Source organism: Epinephelus fuscoguttatus, linkage group LG17 (genome assembly GCF_011397635.1).
Source record: "Epinephelus fuscoguttatus linkage group LG17, E.fuscoguttatus.final_Chr_v1".
Lineage (NCBI taxonomy): Eukaryota > Metazoa > Chordata > Actinopteri > Perciformes > Serranidae > Epinephelus > Epinephelus fuscoguttatus.
In genome coordinates, this window is record NC_064768.1 from 17,328,431 (window position 1) to 17,341,370 (window position 12,940).

A 12,940-nucleotide genomic window follows, 5' to 3' on the forward strand; every position below is an offset into this window, starting at 1 on the left:
AAATCAAAGTTTAACCACAACATTGTTTGTTTTACTGTGATGGACTTTTACGACAGTTTAAAGCTGCTTTAATTTATTTTTGGCCACTAGGGGGCAGCACAACAAGCTGTAAACAGAACATTGACATATTATATTATATATTATTAATATAGTTCACAAACATGTTAGCAAGCATTTGCTTGTCTACACATTCAACAGGCACAAAGAAACAGTAGCATTAATTTGGCCTGACTCTTGCCACCTCACTCTACTTTTTGATCTTTTTTTTTTTTTTCTCCCTACTCACACACATCACAAAAGACTACCAGAAATGCGATAAATAAGGACATAATTTTATGTACAGGAGCCAGAAATTAACGTCTGCCAACTGCCAAATGTGGTAGATTTTCCATTGGGCGAGTAAATCTCAGAGAGCTATCCGGCATATGGGTGCGCAAGTATTTGTATCAAAATAATCATCTTATAAAAACTACACTGGGAGTCTCTATGGCGTTTAGCTGTCATCTACAGGCGCACTGCTTCTGTCCTGTGAGTTAGAGTTTGACACTCACACAGGTAAAGGGACTTCATGGTGCATTCTTTTGCTCCTTGTAAACTCTCAAACTTACATTGCTTTGTATGTCAAAGTGTGTGGGCGTCCACCATAGAGCGTTTGAAGTAATGGATGTAGCTACTGTAACTGCAAGTGTCACCTTATGCCTCAAGTCAGCCAGTCAAGCCAGAAGTTTGGAGCCAGAGCCTTAATAAAATTTAAATGAGTTAGTTAAATAAAAATTCCACCCATGTACAGTTGTCATGAATGTTCAAATTAGCTATAGAGCACCCAGACTGTTTTTTGTAGCAGGCTGTCAACATGTTTATTTCTGTTGCAAAGTCATGTGAATGGCTACTGAGTAGCAGGTGGCACTTTGTATGGTAGCCTTGGCCACCAGTGTGTGAATGGGGGAAGGCGCTATACAAGTGCAGGTCCATTTACCATTTGCCATTTTCTCTGTTGAAGAAGTTTAGCTAGTCAGAAATTTGTTTAAAACCTGTCTGGGCGTCTACAGTAAGTTCTTAAGTTTCTTGCCCACCACACTTCCTTTCAGCAATGTCTTCTTGCTCTCAGCTCTCAGCAATTAACCTGGGGAGTAAAATGTCATTATTACCAATAGAAGTCATGGGTAAAATTACATAAAAAACGCCCAAGATGTAATGATGTGTCTCTATGGCACCAGTGAGACAGTATAGAATTGCTTTTATGAGAAAACAATAGCATGACATAACCATTCCAAAAAGCAATTATGTTTGATTGGCTTTATGACCAACCCCACAATTTTCATTGCCCAGTCATTAGTTCAGGTCATTATGATCACAACCTGCAACATGCAATGGGCTTACATGGCCACATCTATCTGCACCTATTAGGCTTTATGCTGCACCCCCTCCCAGTTGCGCTGTGGTTGGAAACAAGCACATTGTAAAAATCCCTGGGCGCGGCACCAAGTGTCAGAGAGATTTAAAATGACTCTGCTTCTCCTGCTGTGTAAGTGGAGCCCAGTGACCCTTGCTGTCACATTATGGCAGCTCTATTGCTGTGGAGTCCTGACCTGGTACTAATCAAGCATTTCTAAGCGTAGATTTAAGATCAGCATTACCTCTTAGGTCATTGTGAACGCAGTGGGTTAAAGGGAACTGGCATCTGATCACTAATCAACACCCCTACTCTGCTTGATTCATAGCCTGCCCACAGCCAGCCACAAAGGAGAGGCATGACAGCATGTAGCCTGAGTCAAAGCTGGTCCAAACCCAGCACTGTGCTACAGTATATACTGTATATCATTTGATTTATTCCTTACATTTATAAGAGCAGGGCTGACACCAAATGATGTAAGTGTCTGGAATATACAAGAGGAAAATACCCCTCGGCTGCATTTATGAGGACAACTGCAACATGCTGTGTTAAGAATACGTAGGAGGACACACATACTGTAATGTATATATTAACCCAACACCATAACATACAGTAGGGATACAGCACTGACAGGAGGAGGTAGGGGGAATCCCTCTATCATGAGAACAAACTGCACTTGCATAGACTTTTCCCACTGGTTTTACAAGTCAGTAAAAATCTCTTGCCTGGAAACAGAGAGGATCCTGATCATAAATCCCAGAGGATTGCTGCCGTGCATACTGAATGTTTATGTGTGTGATGGCGGTTGTGTGGTCTGCGGTTTATCAACAGGTGAGGGATGGCGAGTAGGAGACATTCACTGTAGTCTGCTTTATTGCTCCTCAAGAGGAAAAAAACACTGTCTCAATAAAAGGAAGCAGCAGGTTGCACAACACACACTTTGTGATATATCACCAAACCCCACAATGTATCAACTGAAGGACATTACCAGCAGCTTTTCTACTTTTACTATCAACTGTCTTTTTATTCAGACTGTGGCTGGTGCTGCATTTTTTTTTCTCCCCACTGAGGGAAGCTAAAACAAGACGACTCGAATGTCAAAATCAGTTGGACGGGACATTACACAAAACTTGTGTTGCTAGCTTCCTTGTACAAAGTCTGTGTAATGTCCGTTTGAGCCCGTGTGTGAATGGTGCAGGTAACTGTCTGGAGAATACACAGCATGCAGTGGGCATGTTCATGATGTTTTTATCATGCAACTAGTGCAAAACCAAAAAAATAGAAACATCAGAGGGTAACGAAGAAGGGTGACAAAAATGTCTAACTTGAGAGATGACAGGAAATGGAAACTTCTGTCAGTAAGTGATGACCCCAACACTGTCACACAGATTCAAGGAACAGCAAGAGACTTTGTTGTTTATGACCTAATTAAGAGTTGGCTACGTAAACACAGGACTGCAATTTCCCCAGCATGCTTTTTGCATCATTTTCTGCATCCTGAACGCTTTACCCAAAGGTCAGTGCTCGCCTAAACCAAAGGAGTATTTCCTTTTGATAAGAATGCATCTGACACAGACAATGTCCTGTTGTGTGCCATGTCTTAAAGGGCAACTACGGAAAATGTCCAGACCTGATTCTGTGGAAACTGTCTGGAATTGATATGAGAAAACCTCTATAGATAGCCACAAGGCAAATTTGTGTCCAATATTTACTTTCCTTTAAGCTCTCTTTCTCTCTACCAACTCTTGAGGGAAGTATATGTCTCTTTAGCTGCTTAATGATCCACTATGGTCATGAGCTAATCCCTAACTTTGTCTGTCTGATTGGTATCCCTGTGGCCAGAGGCATTATGTTTTGGGGTTTTTCATGCGTCCATTCGTCTGCGCATACCATTCTCGTCAACATATTCTCACTCCGACATCGTCACATATTGACGTTTGGTCATGGACTTTACACGTTCACATATGACCAAAGTACCCTGGATGCATTGGTTGTGGATGTTCTGGGACACCATGTCAAGTTCTCTTCTTTCAGGATACACCTCCGTTTTCACAGGAAATTTACCGTTTACATACAGGTTTTTTTTTTTTAAATAAATACACAACTTTGGTACAACATCACGAATTGATGTTTTTTTTCCTTCAACAACAAACACACATGGTTAGGTTTAAACAATAAAAGCAAGTGGTTAAATTTAGGAAGAAAGAACAGGGTTTGGCTTTAGAATCTTACGGGACACAAACACCACTCTCTCCGGTGAAATTCGGTGTTTGTTTGATCCATCCACCCACCCCATTCAGACTGTCACAGCCTTAACTTTCATTCTTGTCCCACCATGTTTCCCCTGATGTCGCTGGGGGCCATTCAACTACAACGGCAACCGGCTGCGTGTCATGCTGATGTTAAAGGACACCTTTTTCATTGGTTTCTGATGTGACAAGTCACTGCCCAAGCACCAGATTTCAACAACTTCGGAGTGAGACCGTGCTCTTCTCGTGAAAGCGATATCTCAAGAATGCTTTAAGGGAATTTCTTCAAATTTGCCAGAAACATCAACTTGGACTTTGGGATGAACTGATTAAATTTTAGAGGTCACAAGTCAAAGGTCAAGGTCACTGTGACCTTGTCCATCTCATTCTCGCGAATGCTATATCTCAAGAGCACATTTCTTCAACTTTGGCACAAACATCCACTTGAACTGATTAGATTTTGATGGTCAAAGGTCGAGGTCACTGTGACCTCTCAGAACATGCTTTTGGTCAATCTATTGTTAACATATAAATATTGACTGCAGCAGCTTTAACCTCTCACAGCTTTGGTCCATCTAACAAGATGTCAGGTGAGGTGCAGTGCCTCCTCTGAAAATGCTTTAGGATTGTACCTATATATATTTTGTACCTATACATACATATATATATATATATATATATATACATATATATATATATATACATAAATATTTGTTTCCCATTGGTGCCAACATTCTGCATTAAATGGGAGCTGTAGAAACATAAGGAAGTGTCCACCAGTTGCTTCCATACTATGCTGTGTACGTGTCTTATGATGAAGCAGCAATCAGTGTGAAATTTATATGTGTGCGATCCATGCCAGCAACAAGGGCAGAGCATTGCTCCTGATTACTGATAGGTCTTGTTAAATGTCAGACTGTAGGCTGCAGTTCAGGTTTGACAGGAGAGAGGAGCAGATCTGCCATTTGTCACTGTGTGACTGACACATGCCATGCCTTGCATATGTTCCACATCTGACTGTATCAGTGAGGACGTGCTCACGAGTTTAGATTTAAGACCTAGATGACAGATTACAGGGATGGAATGGACCTTACCTTCAGTAAATCTCTGTCTGCTGAAATATGAAATACTCATGATAAAAATAATAACAACACTATTTGTGACCTTTCATACGTACACACAATTTCAAAGGTGTCATCAAATCCAATCGTCAAACAATAAAATGGGGTAGAAAAATATAAATAAAATTTAGAATAACATTAAATAAAATAAACTTTATGTAAGGTTTAATAAAAGTAAACACGGACAGCTTAAAAGCTCCATTAAAAAGATGAGTCTTAACTGCTTCAGTGACCTATAGCAGGGTGTAGCAGTGTAGAGGGAGGAACAGTTGACTAAGTATGGAGGTGCTAAACCTTTCAGAAGCTTGTGAACAAGTAATTTATTTTTAAAGTCCATTCTAGGAGAGCTAAGAAGCCAGTGTGTGTCTTACATTCTAAAATAATATCATCCTCTAAGTCCTAGCATATTTACCATTTCTTTAAGTACCACATTTACTTCAGGGAAAGTATAAAATGTGTCACCTTGGGAGTAGAATAAAAGTTTCCTGTGCCATTCTCTACTCTGAGCTCCTACTGGAGCTCGTGCACATGCACTCTTTGCTTTAAATAGAAAGAGGTACCGAAAGTGTTCAGCAGCAGGTACTGGCATGCCAATGAACCCAGTGACAGTAACACATTGAGCAGATAGCAGTGTAATGGTGTCTGGACCATTGCCATGGCCCTGTGGGAGAGGCCCTGGGAAACCTTCAACCTTCTCAGAGGACAAAACTTATGATTGAGGTGACTTTATCAACACCATGAACAGACGCTGACATACAAGTTGGAGCGTCTTTAGCTCCTGTGCTGTGAAGTATTTCCAAGTCAAATGGAAAATTTGAGTAGTGTACAATTACAAGAGGGATTAATATCAAATCCTTTGCATTTGATTGGACTGCAAAGAAGGGGGCAAGCTTAGAGTATAGCGCAATATGGAGCTACGGCAGAGTCCGCTACTGAGTGGACTATTAGCTCCACACACACCTTCCTCACTTTGGGCACATTCAGTATAAAATTAGTGTGTACCGTTCTGCTTGAGTTTCTGGGTTCCTGTTGGCTTACAACGTACAAATTTATTGCTTATGTGTTTGATCAGACCGTGTGATCTTATTCTGTATTTTATGTACAATATAATATTTATTTTTCCTTATCTCTCTTCAGGTTGGTGGTTTGATGCTTGTGGCCCGTCCAACCTTAACGGCATGTACTTCACCCAAGGACAACACGTAGGGAAGTTGAATGGTATCAAGTGGCACTACTTCAAGGGCCCCAGCTACTCACTACGAGCCACGCTCATGATGATCCGCCCCCTGGACTTCTCCTAGTCTTTTGAACTTTTAACTTTCAAACGGCTATGTAGCACATTAGAGGGACGCTTCCCAGTTTATCCTCTTGTTTCATCTCACTTCGCTGGCCATGGGAGTCATCCAATGAATCTTTTTTTATTCAACCTGGTTCCTTCCCAGAGCAACAGCTATTCCTGTGCTGCTGTTGCATTGTAACCTTTTCCCTCAATAAACTGAAAAGCAGCCACGAGGAGGAAGAAAGGCACTCCTGAACTGATTCACAAACGTGACATTATTCAGGAACAAATGCGCCCAGGTGTGTTATCTGACACCTGGAATCTGTGCACATTTTGAGCGCATCATAATGTCAGCTTGTATGAAGATGCAAGCACAGTCTCAAACCATGATTTTCCAATTTCCTGGGGACCTGCGTTGTAATAATATGGACGACTTGAACTCTTTTGAATGGAAAGCAGCTATTACAGAGCAGCACTGACTCTTGAACTGCAGGACCGAACTGACCTGGAACGCTCTGAGGAGACAAATGAGAGACGTTGCTTTTTTTATTAAAATGTTGCTCACAGAACGCAGCCCATAATTTTTTTTTTTAAAATGTATTATATATTGTGTTTTTTAGTATTATTTTTGTTATCCCAACTGTATCCAAAGTGAGATGAAATTAACTTTTTTTTTACTGTACAGTGTACTTTCTGTTTGCATTATGTATAAAACAGGCTCAGCTGTAAGGTTGCTTTGAAATTCTAGCGATGAGTTGGTAATAGTTACAAGGGTCGTTTGCAGTACTTACTGGCTATTACACACTCGCTGTCTTGACAGTGTGATTATTTTTAGAGTTCAAGATGTGAGGTTATTATTGGATTAGATTCTGGACTGGGATCCATTTGCCTTTTGTTATTGGCTGAGAAAAGACCTATACCTGCCAAGATCCAGATTGTGAGTGATTACTTTACCTCTGCTGAATATGAAAAACAAGGACATTAATACAGATGCATATAATTAGTGATATATAACAATTACAGCTGTGTGCACATGGGGGAATGGATTGCACATTTGCATATACAAGTAATGCTTCATTTAAAAAACGCACAAAAGTACACAATATATCCAGTAATGATGACATACCACATCATGATGCTTCCACATTTAAGCCCCAGTCAGACAGACAGTGTTTGAGCAAGCCATGGGTGGCTGTTTGTGATGGTTTCCAATGAGAGTGGAGCTCTATGTGCATTGTGTTTTTGCAGGAGACTTAATTTGAAAACGCATGAACCTTCCAATCAGATGAATTGAGAGGCCAGCCTTCTGTGATGGCGATGACAACAAGTGGTAGCTAATGTTAGCTCACTTTTATCGTAACCCTTCAAAGCAAGCTGCAAGACATACCTGAACAAACTGTAGCCTCAACTACTTTCTCACCTTTTACCAACTGTAATTAGGCTTGATGATTGACAACAAATTGTCATCGCCAGTGGGACCGTCGTCCAGGTGAAGCACCTGGACCAGCTGGTGGTGCTCCCTGTAATTTCTTCTCTTTCTGAGGGTTTCATATACCCACACGGATCTCTGTTGCCCTGTGTCCAGTCCCCAAGTGGCCCCCACATGTTCATTTTTATGCCTCCATGCTGCCAATAGCCTCGGCTGGAGGCATTCGGTTTTTGGGTTGTTAATCTGGCTGTACGCACATCCATCCGTCTCTTTCTTGCAAACGCAATATCTCAAGAATGCCTTAAGGGAATTTCATAAAATTTGACACAAACGTCCACCTGAACTCAGCAATGAGGTGATTAGAATTTACTTGTTGCAGGTCAAAGGTCAAGGTCACTGTGGCTTCATAAAACATGTTTTTGGCCATAATTCAAGAATTCATAGTCTAATTATAACAAAATTCCACAGAAATGTCTAATATGATATGATGATTAAGTTGAGACATTATAAATCCAGAAGGTCAAAGGTCAAACTTACTGTGACATTACCATGTTCTGCAAAAACACTTTTCTGGCAATTACTCAATGTCATGTCTCAGGAACAGAAGACGAGACATTTGGTCAGATACTGAATTGGTGACGCTAATCTTGGGTGCCCATCTTGAAACTGATGTACAGATCTTGTGTGAAACAGCCATGTTTTCATAGACATGGATGTGAATTATTACAGCAGCTTTACTGGTTTGTGGAGGCATGCCACTACAAGGTGGTAATTCTAGTTTATGCAGATTTTAGGGTACAGATCTGTGAGTTTACTTCGGTTAAACTGAGGACAGGTTATTCATTGGTTGCCTAGCAAGAATTAGAAATAGCTGCAAACACGCTTCAACAAAAAACGCATTGCGATTCGTCTCACTCTGTCTGATCGGGGCCTTACAAAGATGTAAATGCTTATATTAAGCTGGTGTCCCATGTGTACAAAACTCCCAAAGAGTGAGGTCAGAGTTCGTATTACTGAATCTTATTTCTAACTGAAAGGGACATTTATGAAAAGAACCCTTAAGTCTAACCTCTTACCTTAAGACAAAGAGCAGATCATTAACACAAGTCACTTCCAAAATGTTTTTCACAGACATCAACATGACACAGCCTCAGAATCCAGCCAGTTTCTGTTTCTCATCAATGTAGTTTTGGAAAAAAACAAAAGCAGCTGGAGTTGGATTTGAAGCATGAAATTAATGATTCCACCAGTGATCCGTGTGAACACATATTTCATAACTTCCAGCTTTGTAACAACAGAATCTACTGTGGAGTATCTACTAAAGGTACATGTGGCGAGAAGATAAAGTGTATCTGGAACTTGTAAAACTGCAATTGACATGTTTATTAGCATACTAAAATTGTATAATTTAATGTGTGTGTACGCAAAGCAGCTTTCCTGAGGAAAGCTGTTCTTTTTGCTGTTTTTACTCTGCCAGAAGTACAATGGTGTTTTGAAGTTGAGCATAAAACACAGAAGTTAAGATAATAACCCTGGAGAAATGTGCCTTTGATAACTCTGCTTTTACCTCATTAAATTCCAGATTTGCAGATTTATTTAAACATCTTTTTGTAACATGTGGTCAGTGTTGTGTTGCTAGATTAAATAAAAGAGCATGTGATGCACTAATGTTTTCAATCTGCATTTAGGCTGCACTTTTTGTGCCAAATTGATGTGATGATAGACATAGGTTTAAAAAACAGTCGCCCTTCATTACATCTTTCTTTAAGCAGACATGCTTTAACTAAAAAAAAAGAAAGCTTCCTTTCATGATAATATCTTCACCATCAGTTTAAATCTCCTGATACAAATGCTGCACTGTATGTCATGCAAAGCAAGCTTATTGCACCGAAAGACATGAGATAAATCACATAGATAGACAGGCATGCTTTCTTCCTCCTTTTTCAGAACCAAACCAGATGGTTCAAACATTAGACTCCCTCTCTGCCCAGGCAGTGAAGTGCCTATTGTCTCGAGTGGTGACTCGCTTGCTTGCTCACTAGTGGCAATGACAGATTGCCAAAGTGTCAAACGACGCTGTCGGGACCTGTAGTGTCTCCTCATAGTTGACATTCCTGGGCCTAATCAGAGGTTAAACAAATTACCGCAGCCTGCAAACCACCACGTGTCCTTCAGCGCCTGCACTGACCCGACACCCTCGCTGGAATGTGTTCTTATAGAGAGTCTGCAGCAGCGGAGTGTGAAGAGAGTCCGCACACGCTGGCAAACACCTATGAGGGTCTGAAGCTTTGTCCTTTGTTGGTATAAGGACAGGAGGTACCAAGAACCACTTCCAAACTGGGGGGAAGTTTTGTCTCTAGTGGACATTCAGGGTGTCAAAGCAAAGTGGTGTTTCACGTGTCATTCCCACATACGCACACACACACACACACACACACTCCAGCAGCTCCTTACATCCACAGCCAAGCTGCTCAACTGAAAGTGGATCCTTTCCTGTTAACTGAGGAAGAGCTGGCGAGGCGATGGGACTCCCCAAGGGTCTGAGCTGCATGCAGACAGACAGCGTTGGACGTCAACCAAATCAGATATGACAGAGTACAGTACCTGCAGTATGAGCACTCGGGGCCATTGAATCCCCCAAAGAGACCACCTGCTCACATGGAAATGAATAAAAACACTGAAGATGCGTAGAGAGGAAGTGGAAGTAAAAATAGAACATCTGTCTGATTGTTCATTCTAGTATTATTAATCAAGTGCAAATAGATTTGCACCAGCAAAAAATATAACTCTATTACAACTGAGATTGTTGGACTTAAGCTGAGAACTCTGAAAAAAAATTTCCACCGTGGTGGCTAGAGAGCACCACAGGATGAAGAGTGGAGTGAACTTTTACAGCTAATGATATAATCCTATTTCATCATGTAGCCCTGGTGTAGAATTAAGGGATTAAAATGTAAAAGTAAATTAGTTTCAAACAAAATTAAATGTAACAAGTTAGGCAAGGATTCATTCACTGCTAAAAAAAAATATCAGAGGCAAATATTTAAGGTGAACTTCAATTAAAAAAAAAAACAGAGTACACCTTTAATGCAGAGTTTTTTGACATCATTGCCAGTTCAACCTGATATCTACAATAAACTAGGCCTTGCAGTTATATCAAAGGTGTGAAAAAAGTTCTGCACAGAAACCTGTTGAGTCTGAGCCAGAGGCAGCTGCTGTTTTTGTGGCTCATGTAAACTCTGTAAGCTACAGTCAAGGCGAACAAAAGTCTGTGACTGGGTAACTGCCAGCCACTTCTTGTTTCAAATTAAAAGTCCTTGTTTCAAATTAAAAGCCCCTTAGCATCGCATATACTGTACAGTCCAGCTACTATATACTAGGTTTTGACTTTGTATAGTTGAAGGAATACTTCATCCACAGATGTGGACCTATGTATAAATTACTCGCTCTGTGTCATGTTGAATTCAAGAAGTCTTTGCTTTTCTTGCAATAGTTTTGCTGTTATTAAATGAGGCCCCCTTTTGCACGAATTCATCAAGAATTTTCTCAGCTTTTGGATTATTCGTTCACTGTGGAGGCATGTGAGGGAAAAAAACAGTTTTTTTCCCGAATTCAGTGTAACGGGGTGAGTATTTGATATACAGATGATCATTTTGCAGGTGAAGTATTCCTTTGAGTGACATTGTTACATCCACCATTTTGTCACATCTGTGACCAAACAAATATTCACAGGCATCTTTCATCATGCTGTTTTTTAGACTGCTTTATTTAGTTTTTTTGGAGCAGTGTTACACTTACCAAGCTAGCCATTACACTAGCTGCATGTCTGAAGCCAATGTGTTGCTAAACGCGCAAATGCTGCGTGTCAAAAAGTATGCCCCTATTATTTTCAATGTTCAACCCCATAACAGCAGCGGCTAGATGCACGTCAGCCCCTGGACGCATCACCCGTGTCACTTCATGCCACTGTCCTGTTTCCACTCGCTCTCTGCTTATCATACCAGCTCCCATAGCAGCTCCTTTTCTCTGCTCCTGTGGCAGCTTGACTCCTCTCCTCACTGCTGATGCATAAAGAGAACTCTGTAGCTGTTGCTGTATCTCGTGTGTGATGAAGACTGGATGAGGACAGGCTCGTTGTTGAGGTTGAAAAATATCTCGAGCTAAATGACTCACAATCTTGTCATTACAAAGACAATGGCCAAAAAGATATTGCTTGGTGGGTCATAGCTCAACAACTCATATTAAGGGTGTCCATGTATGATTTTAAGCTAATGCATAGTTGGAGGAAGAACAGATCTTTCAGTGAAAGCAATAATAACTTTGCGTGGTCATCTGTTGACAAGCTGCAGTGTGACGCATCAGTGTGTTTTCAGATTAAGACTAAAGTTGGCCTAACTAATTGGGCTAATTGCTTTATACTTTACTTTTTAAACTTCTTTTTAGTCATTTTAAAGAAGTCTGCCATGCTGTTTGTATTCGGTTCACTTGCCAATGAACAGCTCCACGAACATAATTCAGTCAGAGTAGCTAATAATGGTGGGTCTACACGACTAGCAGTCAGGTTAACTATCTTCATATATGGTGCATGAACAGAATAAGTTGAGGTTTTTCTTCACATTTAGCTAATGTGAATTCAGCATTACAACCTGCTTTTGAATCCAGTTTTCTTGTTATTGTATTTCTTGTAAATTGTATCTCATCTTTATCTGATTAGTTCCACTTTCACTGGATTTGTTTTTTTGGATTGTGTTTTCAGTTTTACAATTGCCTCCAGAAAAGACCCAATGCCAAGTTCTTCAGACTTTACTGGAAGTGTGTTCAGCTGCATAGCTGCACAGCATTGTGAGCAAGGAAGAAAGATCCATGTTTTGGCTGTGTGCGACAGTGACATCATTTTGCCTGTGTTTGAATTAACGGCTGGGTCTTAAATGTTTTCATGTTGCAAGGCAATCATTAACCCCAGCAAAGAAATTATCTGTTAAACCACATAAGTGGCATAGAATCAACCACCAATGAAGCAAACACTTTAAAAGCTTAAAAAGGCACTGGGGGAATAAACTCAGGAAATCATCCGATGCAAGTCACCCTGAAATCATTATACTAAAGCGGACATCAGTAAGTGCAACTCCAAATCATCCTCTTTTTACTGCAGTATAATCCCAAACCAAATGTGTGGGTTTTACAGAATTGTTGACATTCAGTGTTTGTTAAATACTGAAACAATCACAGTTTTTCCTCACATGTACAGAGCGTTGTATCAAACTGAGACAATATTCATGGCAAATTAATGTATTTTAGGGATTTACAAATCTTGAGCAACAAGTTGTCTGATTTCTGATTTCTCAAGACGAGCGAAGGCCAACTTTTATAAGCAGGTTTCTTCACTTTTATAACAAGAACACTTGCCATTTGTACATATTAGTTATTGATATATATCCTGTCCAACTGAAGGAAGAAAAGCCACTTTGG

At 40.4% G+C, this 12,940-nt stretch overlaps 1 protein-coding gene across 1 annotated transcript in view; it reads left to right on the plus strand.

The window, feature by feature from the left end:
- Positions 1-9,074, plus strand: part of angpt1 (angiopoietin 1) — a 74,855-nt gene extending 65,781 nt beyond the window's left edge. Inside the window, exon 9 of the mRNA XM_049602429.1 lies at positions 5,901-9,074. Coding sequence (XP_049458386.1) covers positions 5,901-6,064 — 164 coding nt within the window. The 3' untranslated portion in view covers positions 6,065-9,074. The remainder of the gene's footprint in view (positions 1-5,900) is intronic.
- Positions 9,075-12,940: the final 3,866 nt, after the last annotated feature.